Here is a 24,735-nt window from a genome sequence, read left to right as displayed (position 1 = left end):
TCCATCCATCGGGCACCCGCGGGCAGACCCCGTGCCCACCACCCCCTGCGCTCTGCCCTCCTGCCGGCGCTGCCGCTCGCTCCGGCCGCGGCGTCGGACGTGGCAGAGCTGCCCCGTAGAGCATTTACTGGGGCATCTTTCTCACCGAGGGGATCCGGAGTGGGGCTTTTCTCGTGGTGAAGCTTCAGAAGCTGCCCGAGGTTGGGCGCGGCTCTGCGTGTCCCTCGGAGATCGCTGTGGGAAGCGCTGCTCCTACCTGGGTTTTACTTTCCTGAAAAATTAGAAGCTCTTTGACTCTCTGGCTCGTGGTTGTCGCTGCCTGTAACTCTTTGATGTGTTAACTGTTGTCCTTCACACTCCCGGGATAAAGAATTACTCCTGCCTTAATCTCCGACTGTCAATAGCTCTGGAGCAAAGTACATTCATCGTAAGCTCTCCAAATGTCAGAGCAAACCTGCGCTATGTGTTTAGCCTTAGCATTTGGCATTTACTCTGCCAGCTAACAAGTATGCGCAGTCCTTGGGCTCGGGGTGCCGCAGCGCATGTTAATTACCGGAGCGTCTCAGCGCAGCGCCGGGCGGGCGGCAGCTCTGGGCGTCGCTCCGCGAGATCACGACGAAACCCGTCTGCGGTTCTGCGGGAGCTGTGTGGATCCGGGGGTTGAATACCTGCTGTAAAATCACGCCTCGCCCATCCCCCGTGTCATTTTGTGTTGTGTTGAAAAACAGAAAGCCTTTATTAATCTTCAAACCTCTCTTTTTCTCTCTCTCCCTCTCTTTTTTTTTTTTTACATTTCTGTGATCAAGGTTACCCAAATTTTGTCGCAACGTATGGCCGAGGATACCCTGGATTTGCCCCAAGTTACAGCTATCAGTTCCCAGGTACGTACATTTCATTTGCAGTTTTACTTTTTTGCCCCTCTTTCCTTTCTTTTTTTTTTTTCCTTTTTTTTTTTCAGTCCATAGCTGCAAGCTGAGACAGGCGAGTCTGCAGGGAGCATCTCACACAACAACAATTTTTTTTACAATTTTAAAATAGATATTTATATATACATATTTTAAATATGTTTTTACTAACGTGTAAATTGGTACTGGTTATTTGAAAACGAACTTCTTAAATTAAAACATAAAGCAACAGAGATAATAAGAGCTGTTACCCTCCCTTTGATGGGTTTTCTCCTTTCCTGTGTACTGCAGAGACGTACGCAGGCAGACACACACGCGCGCAGAGACTCGCACGCACCTTCCCGCGCTGCCCAGCCCCGCTGTGTCCGCCGTCGGCGTCGCTGCCGTCCTTCACGGGGAGAGCTTTTACCCGGGTGCCGGCCGTTCGGTTTGGCTTTGGTTTGGTTTTATCTCAGTGACGGGAGCGGGTCGGGGCGGGCTGGCGCGGGGCACGGCGGGGGTGTGAAGAGCCCTTCCCCCCTGCGGCACGTCACGCCACGGGGCTGGCACCGCGCAGGACAGAGCTCCCTTTCCGTGTGCGCCGGGTTTCCCGGGCGGGCGAAGCGACGCTGCCGTGGTGAGGGCTTGCTGGTGGCTGGGGCTCACCCGGCCGCGGCGGCAAGGAGACCCCGGCGGGCGCTGCGTCCGGCTTGCGAGCGCGCTCATCACGGGGCGCACGCGCAAGCCGTCCCCCCGCCCGCTGCCACGCTCCTTGGGGGCTTGGAAAGCGAGGGCTGGAGCCCCCCATGGTGAAACCCCCCATGGTGAGCACCGGCGGGTGCGGGAGGGCAGCAGCGCCGCGGGGAGGAGAACCCAGCGCCCTCCCGGGCAGGTCCCTTGGGGTGCGGGGCGATGCGGAGGGGTGCTGGGCTCTGCCTGCGGCACACTGGGGCGAAGATACAGCCCTGTGCTCGGCACTGGGTCGTCAGGATGAAGCCACGTTGCGTGTTAGGAACATCTGTAGGACGAAGAGCGTCCTTGGGACGGCGGTGTCCGTGGCGCTGGTTGTCGTGGGACTGTTGACACCACGGGGAACAGCGCTCTCAGGGTTGGTTTTCCCAACTGCTCAACGTCACAAGTGCCAGGGCTCTGCTGCGAAGTCCTCTGCCCCCTCCCCACCCGGGCGTACCCTCCTGGTATCAGGCTTTCCCCCAGGTCCTCACGGCTCTTGTACCAGCTGATTGGTGTGAAGACAGCTAAATGAGAGACACCTTTGAGGAGTTAAATGATGAAAATCATTAGATTAATTATAAACATGTCTGAAATGAACGTGTCTGCCAGCTGACAGCAGAGGTGCCGTTTGACTTTAGTCCTCGTTACATATATTTTTATGAAGGGCTTCGGTTTTCCAAACAGGCCTTCCAGTTACTTGCCAGTTATGTTATATATATTATATTATCTTATATCTCCTATGAGGACAGGCTGAGGGAGTTGGGCTTGTTCAGCCTGGAGAAGAGAAGGCTGTGGGGAGACCTGATTGCAGCCTTTCAGTGCTTAAAGGGAGCCGACAGGAAAGATGGGGACAATCTTTTTAGTAGAGACAGCAGTGACAGGACGAGGGGTAATGGTTTTAAACTAAAACAGGGTAGGTTTAGGCTGGATATAAGGAAGAAATTCTTTACAATGAGGGTGCTGAAAGACTGGAACGGGCTGCCCAGAGAAGTGGTGGAGGCCCCATCCCTGGAAACATTCAAGCCCAGGTTGGACAGGGCTCTGAGCACCCTGATCCAGTTAGCGGTGTCCCTGCTCGCTGTGGGGGGGTTGGGCTAGATGACCTCTGGGGGTCCCTTCCGACCCCAAACTTCCTATGATTCTATCTTCAGTCCCTTGCAGAGATTGAATGCGCAGAAGAAAAGGTGGATTGTCCCCACGGGAACGCAGGCGCAGCTCACGGCGGGCACCAGCTGTGCCTTTGGGAGCAGGGCGGCGAAGGGGAGATGCCCGGGGTCCTCCGTCGCCTTGCCTGGATTTCCCTGCCTCGAGCTCTGCCCGCAGCCCTTGCTGCACTCGGATAATTTATTCCCCAACAGCGGCCGGGCGGTTGGTGGAGGTGTTGGGCCGATTTCTCCGACGGCTTGGCCCTCCCGTCTCCAGAGCCGCGACCCATCGGAGCGGCGTGGGCACGGAGCCCCGTGTGCGGGGGTGATGCTCTCTCTGGGGCAGGGGGTTTCGGGGGGCAAAGAACCCCGTGCCGCGGGGGCACAGCCCGGGGTGCCGGGGAGCGTTGCGGCAGCGGGTCGGGGTGTGAGGACGGGGATGTGCCAGCGTCGGCTGCTCACTCCCGCCGTGGGAATGGCGATGGCAGCCATGTGTGCTGCTGTGTCCCGGGGGCTCTCCCCGCGCCCCCTTCGCCCCTCGCAGACGGAGGGGGCTGCGTCCGCCCTCGCTGCTACTCCACACCCCGGTGGGAAGGCATCGAGCGGGCGGCCTGACCCACCAGCCGTGGGCAAAGGCATTTGGTGCCGTGGGACAGACGTAAGTGCGGTTCCAGCCCGTAGAGCCCCCCTCCTCGGGAGAGCCCGAACCCCCCACCCTTCCCTCGGCGCGTCGTGACGCCTGCGGAAGCGCGGCGGGGCCCATGGTACAACGGTGGCTTGGAGCCTGAGGTCGTGAACGTGACGTGGGAGCACGTGCGAGCCCGGTGGAGGGGAGTCGGGATTTTTAATAAGTTGTCGTGCCGAAATGCTCGGTGTCGTGATTTGAAAAGAAAAGTGCTTGGCCGTTTCGCAGGCAGCGTGCGCAGAGCCCCGGCTGCCCGGTACCTCGCCAGCGGTGGGGCGGCCCCGCTGCGCGTGTCCCGGTGTCCGTATGGGTGCGATCGGCGTGAACGCGCCGCTGGGTTCCTGCGGGTCGCGACGAGGAGCCCTGGCAGCGCTTGCGTGCGTGGTACAGCTGTGCAGCCCGTCCTCCGGCGCTGCCGTGGGTCGGGGTGGGCCCCGCGGGGGCCGTGGCCGAGCTGCGGTGCCAGCAGCCGCCGTCCCAGGGTCTCTGCCCTTGCCCGTGAGTCGGACCGTCCCGTTGGTATTTGCTGCTGTCCCAGCGAAAGGGAGCTACGGATGTCACCACGCACCGGTTTGCGTCTCCGGTTCTGCGCCGGGGCTGCCGGAGCTGCTGGCAGGGTCCCCTGGCCGGACCCGCTGCCCCATCGCCGCCGTTTCCCGTCGGCACGGGACGGCCCCTCGCTCGCGGGCGAGACACACGCAATCACTTTGGCGACTGCTCTGTCTTCTCCCATCACGTTATTTTTTCCCCCTAGGCCTTCAGAACTCAGTACACAGCCTTTTTTTTAATTGCAATCGCTCCCTTTCTGTGTCTTTTTTTTTTTTTTTTAAATTTCTGGGACTTATCTTTTCAGTTTAATCTATTAATTTCTGTTCTTATTTCACTTTGCAGACTATTTGCCGATTTCACAAGACATAATTTTTATCAACTAGTTCTTAAAGATGCATAACAAATTAATCGGGGTTTACTACAGTGCTAATGAGAGAGAGAGACAGAAAAAGCCTGGGTGGTCCATGTTTAATATCAATGTCCACTGAAAAATTGCTGCTCTTACTGGCTGGTTTGATTGACTGGACTTTTTATTTTATTTTTATTTTTTTAAAGGCTCCATATCCTCACTGCTTTGAGTTTGCTTTTTATTTTTTTTATTTTTGTTTTTTTTTTTTTTTCCTCTGCTTTGTTATGAGTTTTTAATGCCCACTTGGAATGTAACTCACAAGGACTGGGGTTAGGGGCGTTACGAAGGCATGACTTCTCACAAACTTTTTAGAAATAATTTTATCAAGGAAGCAAAAATGATGGGTGGGTCTCACAAGCGGCCCCAAAGAGAGACATTGGCGCTTTGTGACATGGGACGTTCCGCAGCAGCACGAATCGTGATCAGGGTGGAGCGAGACTAGCGTCTCCGGTCACTCGGATCGTTAGCGACGCGGGGTTTAATCAATTTAAACCCAGTTCCCTGCGTCCGCAGGTGTCCCGCTGCGGCGGCTGCGGGCGTAGCCGGCCCCGCGGGGTTGTCCTGCTCCGTTGGCTCGGGGCTGGTGGCTCTTCCCCGAGTCGCCGCGATCGTGCCAGGGCCATGGCTGGAAGCCCCCAGAAACAGGCTGGGACGGTTCCCGCGGCTCCGCCGCCATCCCTGCCCCGGCGCCGAGCCGCCCGCTCCTCCGGCAGCCGCGACGCTCGCGCTCGCTCGGCCGGTCGCTTCTGCTTCCAGACTTGGCTTTTGCAGGTCCTGGGCAGACCGCGTAGCTGGGGGCCAGCGGGGCGAGCCCCCGCTGCCAGCCCCGGCTGCGTCGCGCCGCAGGTCTGCGGGCGCTGCCTCCCCGCCGGCCAGATCCTCGGCACGGCCAGCTTCTGAGCTTTGGGGTAGAAAACACGCCTTGTATTTAAATCCTGCTTTTCTTGAAGTGTTTCTACCCGTTTTATAAGTTTGTGAGAAGTAAACTGCATGCTTACAGTAGAACTGTAATGCATTTTAATGTTTGTTAATCCGCTTGTTCAAAATGTCGGTGTCAAAGGCTCTGCGATACACGGCTGTGCTGTTCATTTCATTAAAGATGCTTGATGTAATAATTGGTTAGTTTTCTTTTTACTTTCTGCAGGCAATAGCTTTTTTTAATCTGTATGGCTTCTTATTATTTTGTTTGGATTCTTTTGCTATGAATTGCTTTGCTTTTGTGAACTTGTCTTAGTGTGCATGATTTGCAAACATTTCGGCTATTGTGAATTTTCTCATTTTTTTGTAAATAGTCCATCTGTGCTTTTCTTTTTTTCTTTTTTATGACCTTTTTCCTGTAAGTAACTGAGGTAGAAAATAATAATAAATTGTTTACAACGGATGTGCTGTGTTGCTGCTCTCTTAGCTTGCAGTTTGAATATTTTGGTTTGGACGCCCCAAATAACCAGTACCAATGACAACTGAATAAAAGAATAAAACAACCCTCACTCCAAGCGTGTGACCCAGTGTTTGAAGAGTCTGCAGGGGGACGGTGACGTACGAGGTGCGTTTGCGGCCAAAACTGAACCCCAAAAAAGACCGCAGTGCGCTTGTAAGCGGGGGGAGCGCCGCAAAGCCGGCAGCGCGGGCGCACGGGAGGCGGTGGCTGCTCCTTGGAAGTGGAAAGGAGAAGCAGGTAACCGGTGCCGCTGCGAGGAGGTCGTGGGCTGGGGGGGCGGCCGGTGCCCTCGGGGCGGCCCCGCGGCGGGACGGCGAGGTCCCCGTCGCTGCCCGTGTCTCGGTGCCGCTTCCTTCCATCGTTACCGGGGTGGTTGGGGAGCGTCAAAGTTACTTAGAAGCCTTCAGCTCAGGAATTGAGTTCTTTTTTTTCTTTTTAATTAAGGGTTTGTTTGCTTGCATGTTTGTTAAAGCTGATTAAAACCTTTGTACGTGGGAAGAGGTGGGGAAAACAAATATTTTCAGAAACTTTTCAGAGCTCAGGGAAATGCACTTGCTTATTAATAGTGGTGCTCCACGGTCCGCGAAGCCCAGCCGTGGGTCGCGCTCCTGCATTGCCTGGTGCTGTGGAAATGCAACGCGGATCAGTTCAAAGTCTGAACTGATGGGTTTTGTTGTTATGAGAGCATTTTACACCAAATTTTTGTTATTCTGTAGAGCTTAATTTAGCTTCTTTCCTGATACCGGTTGCAGACTGTTCACTTGTCGGCCGCCGGTTCTGGGCAGGAAGGTGTTCTTCTGTGAAAGTTATTTGTGATGCTTGCCTGGCAGGGCTAATAGTTATTTTCTGGTTCAGGAAAAGGAGCTGGTACCAAAGACAAGGGTAATTGTTGTAAGAATGTCATGCTTAAGGGTGTTTCTTCGTAGTGTCTGAGAGAAGGAGGTGAGGTAAGGAAGGTCTCGTCTCCATTCTGTAGGACCCCCTGCGATACTGGGGAGCTGTGGGCTGCGTCGCTCCCGGTACCCTGCTAAGGGGAGCGTGGTGGGAGCGAGGAGAAGAGCGTGTCCGTGGCCTCGGCACGCTGCGAAGCTGGCCGGTCCCTGCAGCGGGCTGCGGCGGGGCGAAGCGGTGGCCCTGCTGGGGAGCTGCGGCTCTGCCACCTGCGCGCGGCTGGCACGGCCGGGGAGCCGACACGCTCAGCGCAGCAGACGCAGCCAAACCAAACCCAACCCCCCCAGAGGACGTGGCCAGGTGATACCAGCCAAGGGCTGGCTCCCAGCGCGGTGTGCACGGTGCTTCGACGACCCCGAGCCACGCTCCCGTGTACGCGAGCACCCAGCTGTCTGCTCTGGTGATGTGAAGCGATCTGAAAGTGGAGATGCTGCCTACGCGTCGCTGCTTTACCGGTGGGGAGCAACGAAGTTGGCATCAGTAAGAGTCAACGCTGTCAAACGGTCTTTTAAAGCGCTGTGAAGTCTAAGACTTGTAGAATATTTAGTAGTGGGAGCAAAGTTTGTCTGGTCATGATACTTGAATGATCAAACTTAACATAAAGAAAGAAGGAGAAATTGCTGGCAGCTGCAAAATAGGAGGAGGAAGTACAAAATATATTTTAAATTGTCTATTCAGTTAGTTAAACCTCGTAACCGTAAGAGATGTGGCACGAAGCTGGAGATGTTTCTCGCTCCCTTGTCTAACCCTTTCTTGACTGTTTAAAATCTGCTCCCCTCATCCCTGCGCTGCTTGCTTTTTTCCACCTAGAACACGTTACTGCGTCTGCATGGCGTAAGATCGTTTACAGAGTGCATTTGAAATCTGCTAGAACCACCTTAATTACCGCTCTTCAAACCTCTCCGTTTCAGCCTCCATCAGAGAAAACAAAGACTGTAGACTGGACCTGTTTTAAAATTAAGATTTTGGGTTTCTTTTGCTGGCGGAGGGCAGGACTGTTCGCATTGCAGGTGCATCCCTGGAGTGAGGAGCAGCTGGAACTGCAGACAGCAAGCTGAGAAATTAATATAGCAGAGCCCATAAATTTCCAGCCAGAAGGTACTCCTTCAAGTTCTGCTTAGATGACAGTAGCTTTTGTTTTGACGCAGGGAAAAATGGTGTCTGGAGCTGCTCCCTGCATCCGAGCAGAGCTGGAGCACCATTGCCTCTTGGGCACCTTTTTCCTGAGAAGAGTTGCTTTTTTTCAGTGCTGCAGAGAACTGCACAAAGTTCCTTTTGCACCTCCCCTTTGCCCACTCCTTGAAATAATCTCCTGGATATTGAATTTAAGGTGAGGTTTTTGAGAGATGAGCTGTTGACCTGAGCTGGTGGCCCAGCTTCCGCCGGTTCCAGCTCGTGCCCCGTCACCCCTGCGCCGGAGAGGCTGCGCTGAAGGTTTCCCCGTCCGCACGTCTGGCTGAGGACCCGACTGCCCAGATCCCCGCGAGGTTCTTCTCTGCTGGTACCTCGCGTGACTGCCTGAGCAGTAGGAACATCCTGAACATCGAACGTAGATGCCGACTGTCCTGTTCTCAGCTGCTCGCTGATCCGTGCGTGGAGTTTGAGACAGGCTTTAAAGCTTCAGGCTCGTTGCCCTGAAACGGAGTGATCTTCAAGAGTCAGGGAGGAGAGAAAGGGGAAGAACACCCCAAACCTGGCAGTCTCAGGATCTCTCTGCATTTCGGGGTGCTGCTGCAGCAGCAGAGCTCCCGAGCCATCGCTTCGGCTGCGAGCAGGCCACAGCTGCAGCAGCAGGGAAGGGAGATGAGAATAATTATTCACAAGAGTAAAGAGGCAGAACGCAAACAGGCACGTATGGAAGAAAACACAGATAACCCTATAGAAAGGAGAACGTGATCTGGTAACGCCAGTTCTGCTGAAAGGAATTCGACGTGTCCGAGGTAGCCGGAGCGAGAGAGCTGGCCTGCTGTTGTGCCTCTGTAGATACAATTTTGAACTGTAAACCTGGGTGCTAGGGGTTGCAAAGAACTTGAAGAGATGAGCCTCCTTCCAGCACAAAAATGTTCAAACGTGAGTGGTTTTCGATCACGCTCGGTAGCGGGATTTCAGGCGGAGAATTAAGCAGCTTCCAAGCTGTCCTTTGCCCCGGCGCAGCGATGCGTCGTTGCTGCAGCGATGCCCTCCGGGCGTCCGGGCTCAGCACCACAGCCCTCTGCTCTCACGGAGTGCCCGGCGCGGTCCCAGCTGGGCGGTGGGAAGCTCCCCGATTCCGCCCGCGACGGCTGCCGTGCCCGGTGAGCTGCGCTGTCTCTCCGAGGGGGGCATTCGCTCGCCACCTCGAAACATGTAGGTTGCGGAGAATTTCCTACCCTCTGATAACCTTGTCCTCTGATTAATTACCTTCTCTTTTGCCTAGTTACTGCTTCTCTGCGTTGAATTTTTCCAGCTTCAGCCTCCAGACATGAGTTCTTTTAATGCCTGTGTTCATCGTCAAGGATCTGTCTTTTAATAATACTTACCCAGATAGTTTAGGTCATTCATAAAAATTTAAGCAAGCAGTTTAACCAAATAGCTCATTTTCTGTACCATCGAAGCAACTGAAATGAGGCCTGAAGCAAATCAGCGCCACTTTGCTGGTCTTTAAATAGGTGCCCGAGCGCTGCTCCGTGTAACCTGCGCTGGTTCCTGCGGCAGCAGGTGACCGCAGCCCGGAGCTGCTGCGCTGCCTGGCAGCGCGGGCGCAGGGAGCTCGCAGGTGGTCCTCCCCCTGCAGTCATCCTTTCCTTTGTACTTACCTTGCTTATTAAAAATCGATGGTAAATGTTTGGCTTTGGGCTTTAAAATGAGAAATGATTTCATCAGAGCCATCAACTTAGTATTGAAGAGAAATACTTGCTTTTGGGAAGCGATTTGGTTGAGATCCTCTTTCATCCACATCAGCTGCGTTCGCTTGAAGCTCATAATTCTCTGTGTTTCACCAGTTACTAAATTAGGGAGAATCCAGATGACATACTGGGTTCGAGTGGTGGGTGGTGGGAGGTGCAGTTTGCGCAGGACACGTTGGAGAAGTGCAGCGGACGCCGTGAAGCTGCTGCAGAGTAGGAGCAGTTTTTAAGTACAGTCAATAAATTAAATGAGCTACCAGCTCTGGCGTTTTGGTTCAGGTAATTTAGAACAGTTTTCTTAGAATAAACTGTTTGCCTTTGAGAAGATTCCCAGTTTTCTGTACGGTGAAATAACTGCAGAGGGGTTATTACACTCCAAACGACACAGAATGATAATTTGGAGACAAACAGGGCTTTGTCTCACTGATGCAGAAAGTAATTACTGGGCAAAAGTGCATCATTCTCATTTTAAAAACCGTGGCCTGAGAGTGGTAAACAGCTGAAAAATGAGCCGTTTACTGTACGTAAAGTGGAAGTGCCAAATTTTAAATGAACTGTAGGGTTTTATTGTTTTGTTGAAATTCCGAAGCAGAACTGTTTGTTCGCAATAACGTCCGCCCGCAAACAGGCGTCCGGTGTGCAGCGCGTCGCGGGTGTCTGGCGCGGAGGAGCCTCCCACCGCATCTCGCCACGCGCCGCACATTTGAAGCAGCAGATGAGTGTGCCTTGAATAACGCAGCGGGCTGCTTAATGAGGCTGCCGGGATGCGCGATGCGCTGGATCTGAAGTTCGCTAATTTTCTGACCTGGTGAAATAGATTTTAATAAGCTTGGTGTAACACAGCGTATAAAGACAAAGGGAAACGCTTAATGGGGCTGTCACGGTAAAGGGCTCAGAGCGGGCTTGGAGATGCTGAAGTGTTAATAGACTTGATCAATAGCTTGGGAAAGAAATTTTCCACCATCTCCGTGGCGGTCTGCCCGGCGCCTTGCTCGGTGCCCTCCGTTTGCTGCTGCCTGGACGGCCCTACCCCACTGCTGACGGACAAACTGGGGTCACTGGTGGGTAACACGAGACATTTCAAGCAGGGCTGGTAGCTACTTCCGCGTTCGCTTCCGACGGACTTGGGGAGAGCTTTGGTAGAGTCTTCAATCAAATCCCAGAGTTAATTGCCACTAAACCGCAGTAACGGGTTGCGAGCGATGTGGTAGAATCATGATCTTCCATCAGTTCTAGATGAAATGGGGTTTCTCTGGGTATATACTCTTTAAATATTGAGCATTTCGTTGTTAATCTAAAGCTTGAAGTGGTGGCAGATTTTTTTCTTTCTCGTCCTTGTTTTCTTACGGAAAGGGAGGGGGAGTCTGAGACAGAGCAGTCTGAGAGATGAAGGTTTGGAACGTAAAGGGATTGTTTTGGGATGGAGCTTTCCCTTGTGCGTGCTCACCATGGAAGACTACATTTTTGTCCAGTAAATTGGACCCACGCCTGCCTGCCTTCAAAAAAGAAAAAAAAGCGACCAGGCTCTTCTGCTTGGTGATTCTGAGTCTCTGATACTTTTGAAATGAAGCCGAAAGATCCTACAAACAGGATAACACTGGCTAATGGAAAGAATAATGCAAGCGAGAGCCCATTTGAAATGACAGCTGTGAGCCTCGCCAAGCCTCGCTGCGCTGATCAAAGCAGCTGGTAACGTTTTTTGAAAAGAGGGTATCGGGTTCCCCTGCTCCTGTTCCCCCTCAACTTGCAGACGATTTTATGTTCCAGACTTGGCACTTTTTTCCTGGGAGATCAAGTGAACCTCCTAAACGACCGGCGTCGGGCGCGCTGGGGAGCGCCGTCGGCAGAGTGCGGGGGGGATGCAGCCTCCCAGCTCCGTCCCGTCGGCCCAGGGCCCTCCGAAACGCCCCGCGTCAGACCGCGCCGCAGCCCCGCTGCCGGCGTCTGCGGAGGCTCCTGGCACCCCGAGACAGAGAGCAGGGGTTTTGCTTGCTAGGGGTGGCTTTGTGGTGGCTTTGGTTTTATTCTCCACGCGTGTCCCGTAATTCTGGTGATTTTCTGAAGTCTGGTGCTGGAGTCAGGTGGTGATTTGAGAATCTCGGCTTCTGGTTTTATTCTGGTTTTGAATCCCTGTGCTTCTTGCTGAAGTCTGGGCGTACGACCTCCCGTGCCCCCAGTGCCTGAGCCGTTAGGAGCAGAGAAAATTCTTTGCGTGATATTCTTTGATAGAAGAACGAATTTCGTGTTCTTTGTGACTTCTTTTTGGTTTGATTCCTGTTGTCTGGCTGGCTCTAGAGGGTCTTGTGTCCTTTGGGGGTATTTGGGGTCTGCAGAATGAGTCAGTGACTTCTCACAGAGAAGCCAGGGCTGCATGCGAGGAGTCCTGGCAGCTGGAGTGGAGGAAGGGGCTGTAACTTGGTTCTTGTGCTCTTCACTCACTCCTGGCTGCCTTGCAGCTGGCTTCAGGCGGGGCGAAGGGAGGAATCGGTGATTTGAGGAGGGAGCGATCCCGCCGGAGCGGGAGATGGAGCAGGGCAGGGACCCCTGGCCCTGCGCGGGCAGCGTAGCTCTCGCCAGATTTGTTCCCAAATCCCTGGCAGAGCTGCTAAACCCCGGGCTCCCGGCGGGGCTGTGCGCTGCCTGCCCGGCTCCAGCCCTGCTGCTCGGGGCGGGGGGCACCCCTCAATCCCCCCTCGCCCAGACCCCTCTGTGCCCTGGAGAAGGCGGTAGCTTGCAGCCAGCCCTCGGCTAAATCTGCGACCTTAGGGCGAGGCATTTAAAAACAGATGTGTCCATCTTCCCTCCTGCGAGGCTGCTTCAGGATTCGGAGTGGAACTATTGATGCAGGAAGCAGAAAAATTTATCTGTGAAAAATTGAACTCCAAATACTGGCTTTAGCTCGTTCAGAGCATAAGAGAGCATGAAATTGGTGTGAATCCTCAGGGCTTTCCTGGGCAGCGTGCAAGCCCGCTGCAAAACATTTATTGTAAAATATCTTCTAATTGCAGTGCCGAAAGTGGGCACTTGTGTCCTTTTGAGCAGCTCTGGTGTCTTGTTTTCTCTGGGCGATCGTAAGCAGCGGATACACAAAGCGGGGCAGGGATCGTTTCGGCAGGGATCGGAGCGCCGAAAGCAAACACGGTGAATTAATTGATCTCCCCCTGCGCCCCTTTGGGTTTCCCAGTTGACTTCTGAGAGCAGAGGGCTCGGAGGGAGCCGGGCTGCCTGGCTGGGGGTGGGATCCAGAGCACGCTGCGGTCGATGCTCCGTCGCCTTCAAGGCGTCCCTGGCACCCAGTTACCTGTTAGGAAGGAACCGGGAGCGTGCAAGCCCCCCAGCAGCTGGCTGCAGGGTGCGCAGAGCCTGCCGGTACCCCCCAGCCCTCCGCGGCCCCGGGGGTCCCCCGCGCCCCGCAGTCCCGCGTCCCCGCAGCACCGCTCGCGTCTCCCGGCGCTGCTAAGGGAAAGCGGCGGTGCTGGCATGTCACACGCCGGGCTCCTTGTCCCCTGCTCCGGCCCTCGGGGGGGTCCCCGTGCTGGGGTCCCCATGGGTCAGGGCGGGTGGATCGCATCCGTTCCGATGGGGAACGGCAGCTGAGAAGGTGCCGCTGGGACTCGGCCAGCAGGACGAGGGAGGTTCTCCTTCCCCTCTACACTGCTCTGGTGAGGCCTCATCTGGAGTACTGTGTCCAGTGCTGGGCTCCCCACTTCAAGAAAGATGAGGAGCTGCTGGAGAGAGTCCAGCGGAGGGCTGTGAGGATGATGAGGGGACTGGAGCATCTCTCCTACGAGGAGAGGCTGAGGGAGCTGGGCTTGTTCAGCCTGGAGAAGAGAAGGCTGCGAGGGGACCTTAGAAATGCTGATAAATATCTGCAGGGTGGGGGTCAGGAGGATGGGGCCAGACTCTTTTCAGTGGTGCCCAGTGACAGGACAAGGGGCAACGGGCACAAACTGAAGCAGAGGAAGCTCCAGCTGAAGATGAGGAAGAACTTCTTCCCTCTGAGGGTGACGGAGCCCTGGCCCAGGCTGCCCAGGGAGGCTGTGGAGTCTCCTTCTCTGGAGATATTCCAGCCCCGGCTGGACAAGGTCCTGTGCAGCCTGTTCTGGGTGACCCTGCTTTGGCAGGGGGTTGGGCTGGGTGACCCACAGAGGTCCCTGCCAACCCCTACTATTCTGTGATTCTGTGATTTCGCCCTGTGTTACACCCTGGTGCCAGGGGAGGGGATGCCCGCGGGCACGCAGCCTCACCGAAGCACCGCTGTGGCCTGGGGGACCGGGCTCCATGGAGAAGCAGGTTCCTTCTGGGGGCCTGGAAACCGGCAGAAGTGCCTGCGGATGCTTTCCTCTTCGCTAAAGAGCTGCAGATAGCGCAGCGCTCGAATTTTGCGACGACGGGGTGGTGTGACCACGCAGGCAGAGCGGGGAGAGCGGCAGAAATTCCGCGTGGTACGCAAAACGGGTTCAGTATGAATTGTACTGTCAGTGTAGTGCTGTTCTGTGAGGGCTTCACTGGTGCCGAGGATTATGAACAGCGGGAGGGAGCTGTACAGTGTGACAGAAGTGCTTAAATAGCGCTGGGGGGTTGGTACGAGGGAATTGCAGCGGTGGAGCTTGAGACCAGAACCCACCAGAGCCCGGCTGCACCCTTGGCTGGCCGCAGGTGTCTTTCTCCAGTCGTTTTGCTTCGTTGTGCCTCGTTTTATCCCGTCTGTGAAATGGGGACAGCGTCAGCTGCCGATCGCTGCCAAGACCTTCGGGAGCAAACAGCCAGATCAGGGCTGAGAGACGTCGCGCGGCGTCAGTGCGCGCAGCAGCGTGGCGACGGGGAAATCTGGCTTCGGCTGAGCGATGCGGTGCCTGGAAATCCAATTCCGGCGTGGGGGGCTGATGGCTTGCAGCACGTGGGGTTGACTCGGGGGTCCTGCAGTGGTGGAGCCAGCCCCTGGGTCTCTGTCGGCGAGCAGGTTTTTGCCGATCTCAGTAATCGATCCCTGTTTCTGTCTCCCACTTCTGCAGCCGTAAGGGCCCCGCAGCGGCCGTGCCGCTGTCGCTCAGCGTCTGCCCGGCCACGGCGTTCCCGGGCAGAGCAGGAGCAGCCGATCACGCTTGAGTTGTTTGGAGTGCCATGTCGCACAGATGCTTTTATCTCAGAACTGGGATAATAGCTTTCTTTGGAGGTGGAGGGATTAATTTTTCACACATCTGTCTGCTGGAACGCGGTACCAGGTTCTTTGTTCAGGCTCTTTCTGTGGAGTGCCTTCTCCACCCTTGTTATTTCATTCTGCTTTTGCGTAGCAAAACTTCTCGTCCTGCATTTCAAATAGACACTGAGCTGCTCTGGCAGCTGAACAAGAGAAACAAACTTTGCAGTGCTGCTTTTTATGCTGCTTTCAGGGGATGCTTGGTGATTTGAAGGGTGTTTGATTGGTTTTGGCGGAGGCATTTTATTCCGTGGAAAATCCACAGCTCCTGTGATGCCTGATGGATGGTTTAGGGAGCCCCTGGAGCCTCCAAACGCGAGGTTTGCTGGTGGCCAGCTGGTCCTGGACGTGCCGTGGGAATGCTGAGGACGCTGCTCTCGGGACGCGTGCTGTGGTGGGCAGGGAGCGGAGGAGGAGAGGCCGTAGGGACAGAGCCAGCTCTGCTCCCTCCTGACCCACCACGGGAGGGCTCGGGGCTTGGCCCAGGCATGGCTGGGCGTGAGAACGCAGCCGCAGAGCCTCAGCCCTTGTCCTGCAGATGCTTTCCCTGCTCTTTGGACGTTGGTTTGACTCAAACACCGAGGTCGTCTCGCTCCTGGAAATCTCAGCTCCAGCCCTGAATGCACGGTGGGGGGACCCAACCAGGGCTGATGGCTCCATCATCAGCAAGAGGGAATCCCGCGCTCGGGTTTTGGGTTAGAGCATCCCCCGGTCTGGCTGCGCTCCCTCCTGCATCCCACTCCCCAGAGATCGCAGCAGCTCAGCAACAGAATGCAAACAGATTCACGCTGGCGTTGAGGAGCAGCGTTTGCCGTGTGGAGCGTGGGCTCTGCGCAGGGGGAGCGGCAGCAGACACCAGCCTGGGGTAGCTGTGCATATATTTACCAACAATTTTTTTTTTTTTCCCCAACAGCCCTATTACCATATTTAAATGCAAGTATGTCTTTTTTTCATTGATGTTTTCAGTAGCTTCAAGTCACTTTAGCCTAGTTGTTCTCTGCTCCTTTCCCCCTGGTAGACTTCTTGTAGCTGAGACGGTAGTGCTAGAGGTAGCGGGCTCGTAGTCTGCCGGTCGCTCGGGGTCTCTCTCTCTGTTCCTCCAGCTCGCTGCTCGCTGCTTCTCTTGTCTCGGGTGTTTTTCTGTGGTTCTTCAGCACTGCAAAGCAGCTCTGATCAAAGTCCCGGAGCCCGCTCGCGGGGCAGGTCCCGCGGTGGTGGCTGCCCCAGGGATGTCCCTGTCACCGGGAGCCATCGCAGCTCCCCGGGGACCAAAAGCCTCCCAGGGTTCTGTTGACTTTGCAGCGAGGGGGGCTGGGCTTCTTGCTGGTCACCTGGACCTTGCCTTTGCCCTCTTAAAAGATATATATTTAAAGTCAGAGCCTCTGGCAGAGCTTTTGAATATTAATTGAGAAACTAAACCTGCACTCTCGCTAGCAGCATTCCGTTCCTCTGCACGGGCTTGGTCCCCCTCTAGCAGGGTGCGTGTCTCAGCGCTCCTTGATCTGCGGCTGTTTTGCTTTCAAACGCTTCCTTCCTTGCTTTCTTTTTCTAAATTACATTCCAGTGACTTTTTTCTGCTTGATCCCAGCAAAATCTGTGATCTCGACGTGAGGACCTCCTCGTATTTCCCATTACTGCTACGTCTGTACATCGGCACGTTATTATCACTTGCAAATAAGCAACGAGCAGAACTCCCTCGTTGTTTGGCGGCGCGGTGTGACCCGAGCCAAGCGCTGCAGGCTCTGCCCGCGCCGGCACCGCGGCCGTCGCAGCGTGCCGTGGCCGGGCACCTCCGCGGCGGGGGGCTGCGGGCCGGCTCTGCGCCGGCAGAGACCACCGGCAGCGGGTCCCTCGGCTCGGAGCAGCGGTGCCGGGGCATGGAGAGCCGGGACGGCGAGCTCTGGAACACCGCGGCGGCCGCCCGCGCCCCGCAGGGACTGGCGGTACCCGCTGGCCTCGTTCTTTACCCTTCTCCTTTTCTCCACGGCCAGGTTTTCCGGCAGCGGCTTATGGACCAGTAGCAGCGGCGGCCGTGGCGGCAGCAAGAGGATCAGGTAGGGGGGCCCGTGGAAGAGCAAACCCTCAGAGTGCAGGGTCAGGTAAACGCTCTGTCGGTATTCTGTGTGGCTGCAGCTCTCCGTCATTTCTCTGATTTTCCTCACGCTTATCCTGGGGACCTGAAAACAAACGATCGGAAAGAAAAAAAAAATTTAAAAGTTACATAAAAAATAAAAAACCCCAAACCAAACCCAAACTACAAGCAGAGGCCACGGGGCCTGGAGCACCTTGCAGGAGATTGGCGTAGGAACTGCCAAAAGCAGGGTAGATATTCCGATTTGTTTCTTTATTTATTCCTTTATTACGTTGGTTTCTTTGTTTCTTTGGTTTAAATTCGAGGTGATAAAGGACACCCCCAAAAAAAACTTAATTCGTGTTTTTGAAAAAAAGTTTTCGTTTCTCATGGGAAGCTGGGGCCGGGCTGAGGCGGCGGCGGCGGCCCCGGGCGCTCCCGCCATGCCCGGAGCCGCTCTCGCCTCCTCCGCCGCGGCCAGCGCTTCGCAGCCCGGCCTGCTGCCATGGGGAGCGTCAAAGCTTTTCTTCTTTGTCCTGCTGAAAACTTTTATTTTTTTCCCCTTAAGGGAAATAAATAAATCGTTACCAATTGCCGTGATTACCTCAGGTTTTAAATTGAGCTCAACACGTGGGTCAGCGCTTTGCTCAGGTAATTCGGTGTTCAGCACGGCCATCAGCGAGCTGTCGGCTCGGCAGCGCCCGCCGCCGCCCCGGCTCCCGCGCCTGCCGCCCCGCGCCCCTCGCCGGGCCCCGCTGCCAGCCCCTCGCCGGGCCGGCTCGCTGGCGTGCGCGGCGCCGGGGCGGGGGTCTCCAGCACGCTCATGGCGCAGTCCTGAAGCGGGGGTTTCTCGGTGGCTTTTCTGGCAGCGCCGGTGGGTTGGCCGGGCTGTCGCCGAAAAGACGCGACGAAACCGCTGCGCGAGGGGTTTCGAGGAGGGCGCAGGCCCGGGTGTGTCTCGAGTGCGAGCCCGATGCCGTGGAGGCCAAAGAAAGACACCAGGAGAACTCCGTTCCATGCAAACTGGCACTGCTTGCAGGCTACAAAGGATTTTCTGTACCAGTTCCATCTCGTGGCATGTAGAGAGCGCCTAAGGGGTGACTTGCCAGACTGGTTGTGGGGATCCCCCCTCTCCCGGCTTTTCCTTCTGCCCCTTCCCGGAGGGGGAAAAACAAACCCAAAAAAAAAAAGAGAAAGAAAACAAGCAAAAACTGAAAAAAGAGATTGGTTTTGCCCGCGATTTCGGGAAGGCAGGCGGCATGGTCCCTGCCTCTCGCTGACGCTTTGCCCTGCAGGTTCCGTTGTTGGTGCAAACAGACCTGGTGAGTTGCCCCTTAGCGAGGCACAGAGGGTTTGGCTGGATTAACGTTGCTTCCCTGATTATTTTTATTATTTTTATTTTTTAATCGGAGTGCTTTTGGTGCCCATTACAACTGAACTGAGCATTGAACAATTCTGTGCCTGAAAATCATTTGTCTTTAATTTGAGTGTTTTTTGGTTTTCCTTCTGTTGGGTTTTCTGTTTCGTTTTGGTTTTTCGTTTTTTTTTTCTGTTTGTTTTTTATTTGAACTTGCAATACGAAACTAAATCTAACCCTAGATTAACAACACCCTTCCTGGCAAGTCTAAAGAGCAGTATGGTGTTTGGAAATGCCTCTCAAGCCTCAAAATTGCCTCTGTGCACACAACTGGCAAAACCCCAAAACTGAATCCAAAGAGCCGCCCCGGCCCCGGGAGCTGGAGGAGGAGGAAGATGGGTTTGCCCCCGCCCGGCCCGACGTGCAGTGGGAGCAGCGCTGTGTCACGCAGGGTCATTGCCATCCCCAGGCGGTTTTCGGAAGGGACACCCTGGGCTCGCCGCTTCCATCCGGCAGTGGTAGTGAATTGTGTTCAGGAGTGCGATCCATCTCGCGCTGCAGTGTGTGGGCCCCATTCATTACAAGAAAAATGGCTGGGGTTTGGGGTTTTTTTTTTCTTCTTCTTCTTTTCGGTTTTTCTTTTTCCTTTGCAAATTTGCGCACCCCTCCTTCACGCCTGCCGAAGCCGAACGCAGAGAGCGCAGCACAGCCGGCCCTTACCGGCCCCTTTCTGCTGGTGAATGGAAAAGAGCTGGCAAGCGCCAGGGCAGGGCGTCCCGCCGCCCGCGGGGACTGCTCTGCCCGCAGCCTGCGGGGACGTCCCCATCGCTGCCGCCCTTCCGCAGCGCGCCGGCCCCGTCAGCTCACTCCAAATTGACCCCGTCCCGCCGGCTCTTCCCCACCTCCCCGGCGTCACGGCCAGGAGCTCGCCCCGCGCACCCGTGCCTGCCGGCGGGGCCGAGCGCCCGGGGACAGCGTCGGCCTCCAGATGTGCGTCTTGGTCTTCGGAGGAAGCTGCAGCCCGGTCTTCCCTGCCCTCACCCCTTCTTTTGCTGTCGCAGCGCGTCAGGACGCAGTCACCAGTTTGCCTTGCTGGAGGAACGAGCCCTCTTCTCTGTCACGGCAGACAGGGACATTTCCCGCTGCCCGTGCTCGGTGCCACTCGCAGACCCTCGCCCAGCCCAGCCGCCGCGCGCCGGCGGGGTGACCGCAGCCATGCTGCTCTTCACAAAGCACGTGCCTGGGCAACGTCCCGGCGGTGAGGCGGTAGCTGAGGGCCCTCGAGCAGACCGGGGGGTTTGGCCACCTCCGTTCACGCCGGGTGGGTCCGAGCTGCCGGATCCCTCAGCTGGTTTTGACAACCTCATCCGTTCCTGGGGTTTTTTTTTAATGAATTGGGACCTGAGCCACGGAAAACGAGCAAACCTAAAAGCCTGACTGCTGCAAACTCCTCCTAGACAACTTCACTATCAGTGTCACCTTTCTTTTGAACTCACCTGACATCTTTTACGTGTAAAACATTTTTGTCGTGTAAGTGCTTTTTTTAAAATACGATCATGGGCAGGGGGGGACACATTTTTATCTTGCATTTGCCACGGGAGGGATTCATTTGGCAGGAGAGCGAGACAAGGAAAATTTGGCAGGCGAGGGTTTTCGTTCCTTCCTCTTTGGTTCATTGACCAGTCTGAGATTTTTCCAGTTCCCAACCTGTTGCCACCAGCTATTCCTCCCTGAGGACTGGAGACAAAACCGCCCAGGCCCGCCGTAACCCAGCCCGATCGCCGCTGCTCGGCACCGGGAGGAGCCAGGTGAGCGGCGCAGGCTCCCACGGGCACGCTTTGCCCGCCGAGACGGCCGGCGGCACGCGGCGCGGCGGGACAGCGCGGTGCCGCGGCGCCGGAGCTGCTCCCCCCCCCTACCCCGACCCCCGGCACATCTGGATTTTGGGCGCCAGTCCCGGCTTGCCAGCGCTGCCTTTGAGCCCGGCGCCCTGACAACCCCTTACTGTACTTTATACTTGCCAGCTATAACAAACCTCGTAACGTGAGCTACTGACCTTGATGGTGAGTGTGAGCAGTTATGTTCTGTTGTTTTCTCTCTTGCTTGGTTGGGGCTGCTGTGAGAGAGGGTGTCTCTGAGGCATACTTGCCGGCCTCTCTTACACTCGGACGTGCACACCTCCTCTCAAACACTCTTCTGAGCGCTCTCAGCGGGAAGGTTTGTCCACACCTATTAATCCTCTCTCAGTGTCCAGCTTCTTGTTAGTAGCAGCTGGTTGCATGTTTTTTGCTTGTTCGGACGAAACGGTTCGAGAAACGACTCATATCAACTCTCGAGAAATGTCTCTATTTTTTTGTACACTTTCTTTCTTTTGATGTTTTTATTAATTTCCCTTACTTAAAAAGCAAAACACCTGTCGTCCCGTAAAACATTTCACATCTCCCCTTGCCTGTTCTTAGAGTGTATGTATCTGTGGGACTGAACTAAATGCATGCACTGTAGTAGTCGTACTGGTAGCAGTAGATGTAGTTGTAGAACATGCATTGTTGAGTTGATATTATAGGAATCACCAACGCGAGCCAGCGTGGCAGTGCACGGCAGAGCCTTGGTCTGCTCGAGAGCGTAGGGCTGCCAACGCAGCAGGGAGCTGCTGACGGCTTGGATCCACAGTACCGCATTTGTTAAATCCCCTTATCTGGAAGCTTCAATTGAAGCCGACCGTAGGCAACCTACCCCCTTGGTACCAGAACCCGCACATGCTGTTACGCTGAGAGTAAATTTGCCTTTTTTTTTCTCAAATTAAACCCCCTAGGAATTAAAACGCTGACTACGTTACATAACTAAGATGACTCTTCTTTTTATTTTGTATTAAAAAGAGCTTAAGATATTTTTTAAATCATTTTACAATCATGGTCTCCTCATCAGCCTGTTACTCGTCCATGTTAGCCCATAGAATCATTCGTTGGCAGTCGCAGACCAGATGTGCCAAGCGCCAGCCGCTCCGTGTGGGTGTCCGGAGAACGCCGGGTGTGGGAGGCCGCGTCCCGCCGACTGCGCTCCGACACGAGGCAGCCGGGTTTCGGTCAGAAACCTGAAATCTCGTTACGCAGCAGAGGCTCGGAGCTAGCGGTGGGTCCTACTCATTGCCATGTCACCCAGCTCGAGGGAACGTTTTTAAATGAAGATTTAGCATTTCATAAATATCAGCGTGAGGAGGTCGAGGCACGTTTGTCGTCTCTGCTGTCGAAGTGTCCGTGCTGCGTGCGCCCGGGTCTCGGTGCTGAGCTTCGGGAGGTCTCGTGCAGACGAAGCTGCAGTCAGTAGGTGTCACAGACGGTAGCTGAGATCCCGAAGTCGGCTGTTGGTGATTTGCTTAGTGGTGTTGCTTGTCAGAAAATGTCTGTGGGAAACTGGGAAAGCGACGGTGAGGCACGGTCAGACCTTCCCCCCTCCCCGCCCGGCCGCCGCGCTGGGCTGGAGCGTCCTCCCGCTCCGCTGCGGAGAGGCACGGCCGCCTCCAGCGCGCTCCTCCAGCAAGTGCTTTCAAAGGAAATAAAACATCCAGAATGGGCTTTCAAAATGTAATTAAGGATTTGTATCCGCTCCTTACCTCTAATAGAACATCAAGTAAATCAACCAAACAGCCGCTCGGATGGGGCTGCCGCAGTGCCAGCCTGCGCCAGGCGATCGGAGCCACCCCTGTTACTGTCCCTATTGCTGCCAGGGAGCTGAGACGCTTCTGCGTCGGGGGGAGAACGGCTTCCCCCCACGATCTCGAGCCGCCGGGGCGACGAGGGGACCCGACCCGCTGGTTAAGGCGCCAGGCACACGGTGAAGTGAGGAGCGTGGCTAACAGCCAGCGGAGCGACAAAATTGCGTGGGGTTTCGGAAGCCTTGTCTTACGCTTAGAGAAGGTGCTCTAAAAATTGAATCGCCTCGTTAGGCACCCGTAGCGTTAGCGAATTGCGGCCGTAAAAAAGCGGGCAGGGTTGGTCTGTGTGTGCGGAGGGAGAGGAGCCGGCGTGGCTCGCGGAAACGTCGTGAGGAGGAGCGTTACCGAGATCCAGCGGTGAACCAGTTTGCGATTTATGGGGCCCGCGGAGAGGGCTCCCTTGTGGCACGGCAGCTCTGATGGAACTGCTCTCCTGCTTTTATTCTACCATATAAAAGTACATAAAGTTTAATCCGAGCTATGTAATCTCAAAAGCCAGAACCTAACAAGCGGACCGCTTGGGAGCAGCACGCGGGCTGAAATTCCTCGCTCCGCTGGAACCGCCGGTAATTACGTGACAGAGCCTGGGTGGCTGAAACGTCGGGAAATTAATGGCTGCATCAGATTTTGTCTTTTGCTCCTCCTGTGCGGTCTGTGCCGGCGAGAGCTGCGGGCAGCGCGGCAGGACGGGTGAGGCGGGGGGACGCCGCGCGGCGCGGGGCTTCGGCGAGGGGTGCGCACGGGGACCAGCGCCGCGTGTTGAAGAGCAGCGGCCGGGCTCTGCCCGAGCGGTGAAGGCACCGTGCGGCTCCGGGAAGCGCAGCGGCTCTGGAGGAGGCCGTTCTGCACGGCTCTGCGTGGCGTTGGCCCCGTTACTGCCAATATCCTCTTACTCGTTGGTGAGCGCTGCCGTCACTTCTCTGGCTGCTGCCCCAAAGTTAACATCATGGGAGGGGAGTCGTTCCTGACTCGGGTCAGAGGGGCTGTGCTGGTCCGGGTTCCAGAGCGCTGGCTGCACGCGAAAACGCTTCGCCGTGCTCTACTGTGGGCTGCCACCATGGGATTTCTTTGGTCCATGAGGGATGGAGCTTCCTGCAGCGCCGAGCAGCAGATCTGAAGCAATCTGGTGCTGCCGCTGATCGGCCTTGCCCACGGCGGCGGTCGCTGCGCAGAGCTCCTGGCTGGAGTCTGCTGTGGTTAAAATACATCAGCTTGAATCAATAATTTTGTAATAGAAAATCTTGTGCGCTTGATAAATCATCTCCAGTGCAATTAGTGACCAGCTCTGGAGTGCAGACTGAAGTACAGTGGAAGTTAATCTTTAACGAATTTAGCGGCTAACTTTTAACAGTCCTTTCAATCAGGAGAATGATTTTCGATGGGAAAACACTCCTCGGCAGCGCTCACCCCAGCGTCCCTTGGCGAGCGGTGACGGCGCGGGCGCTGCCGCTGCCTCGTGCCGCGGGCAGGGACCGGCTCGCCGATGCGCAGGACCACGCCGGGCAGCCACGCACCAGCCCCACGGAGCCCCCCAGCAGCCGTTGACCGGGGTTTTATTCCTTTCTCCCGGCGGAAGCAGAGGGATGGAGCTCCTGGCCGTTGTCGTCAGACCGTGTTCCGGGCGAGACGCGGGCGGGTCGCTGCGGAGTTGGCAGCGGGGCCTTCAGCGGGAGCTCTCCAGTGCAAGGAGACACTTGAGCACATGGGCACGTCTGGTGCATTTTAATCACTGAAGGCGTGAGGAGCTCGCTGAGCTGAGGGGCGGCTTGCCTGTCTGGTGGCACTCGCAGGCTGTTACCCATTACTGGAGCAACTACTAAACGTGACGCAGCGCACATCGTACTGACATACTACTGTGAGCATTTTCATGCTGCTTCTCTCCCCAAATGCTTCAAAAGTAAATCCATAATTACAGCTGGGGTTTTTTTTGCTCTCTCTCCTTTCTGAAATAGAAAACTGAAGGAGAAGCGGTGGAGTTTTTCCTTGCAGCAGATGTTAGCGTGCATCTGGCTCTGGATTAGCTTGAGGAGTGTGCTGGATTAGTAGTTGCCAGAGAATGCAAAATTGGTCTGCAGGTATATAAACTTGAGCTGTTTAAAAATAATGAATTCACGCAGCTGGGTCTTATTAAGGGTATTTCCCACCAGTTAAATAAAGCAAGAGCCCAGAGCTTCGTGCCATGAGGACTCTGGGGTGTCTGTGCCCGAATCCTCCCCTGCCGAGGGGCTGGGGTCTTGGCTGCTGACAGCGGGGCTGGTGCCGCCGGCTCGGCCCCAGACACCGCGGGCTGGGTGCCAGCTTCCCTCCGTGTCTCCTCGTCGATGAGCTCAGGTTCTCGTTTGGGGGGTGGTTGGTACCAGCTGGGGAGGACGCTTTGCTCGGACATGGCCTTGGTGCCGCCTGCTCAGTGTGCTCAGCACCCCGCTCTGCGCCGGCGCCTGGCACAGACCCTCGCGCGGGAGGGGATCGGTGTGCAGGACGCACCGGGGTCTCTGGGCTGGATTCCTCTGCTGTTGGCTGGATCACCCCCCTTGCTCCTGTCCGTCCATCCAGCCCCTGGGCGTCCGTCAGCGATGGGAAGGTGCCCGCGGGCAGTGCCCTCCTGCGACCGCCGCTTAAAATACGCAGTGAAACAAAGACCCGGGTTTGCTTTCATTTTCCTCCCTTATTGTCTGTTATTGCACAAAAGGCTTCAATTTAAAATTAACCGGAGCGAT

General features: G+C 55.7%; 1 protein-coding gene across 15 annotated transcripts in view; it reads left to right on the top strand.

Moving 5' to 3' along the window:
• Positions 1-24,735, top strand: part of MSI2 (musashi RNA binding protein 2) — a 257,207-nt gene that overhangs the window by 213,243 nt on the left and 19,229 nt on the right. For 4 of the 15 annotated variants that reach the window (XM_075440218.1, XM_075440215.1, XM_075440212.1 and 1 more), the window contains 3 exons: positions 807-881; positions 15,792-15,815; positions 16,870-16,977. In XM_075440218.1, coding sequence (XP_075296333.1) covers positions 807-881; positions 15,792-15,815; positions 16,870-16,977 — 207 coding nt within the window. Of the gene's footprint in view, positions 1-806; positions 882-958; positions 1,298-4,337; positions 6,378-15,791; positions 15,816-16,869; positions 16,978-24,735 lie in introns of those variants that run through there. The other 11 variants (XM_075440223.1, XM_075440219.1, XM_075440214.1 and 8 more) reach the window with 6 other exon arrangements.

Source organism: Opisthocomus hoazin, chromosome 20 (assembly GCF_030867145.1).
Source record: "Opisthocomus hoazin isolate bOpiHoa1 chromosome 20, bOpiHoa1.hap1, whole genome shotgun sequence".
Classification (NCBI taxonomy): Eukaryota; Metazoa; Chordata; class Aves; order Opisthocomiformes; family Opisthocomidae; genus Opisthocomus; species Opisthocomus hoazin.
Note: the sequence above shows the minus strand (reverse complement) of the source record. Positions and strands in the feature narration are given on the sequence as shown.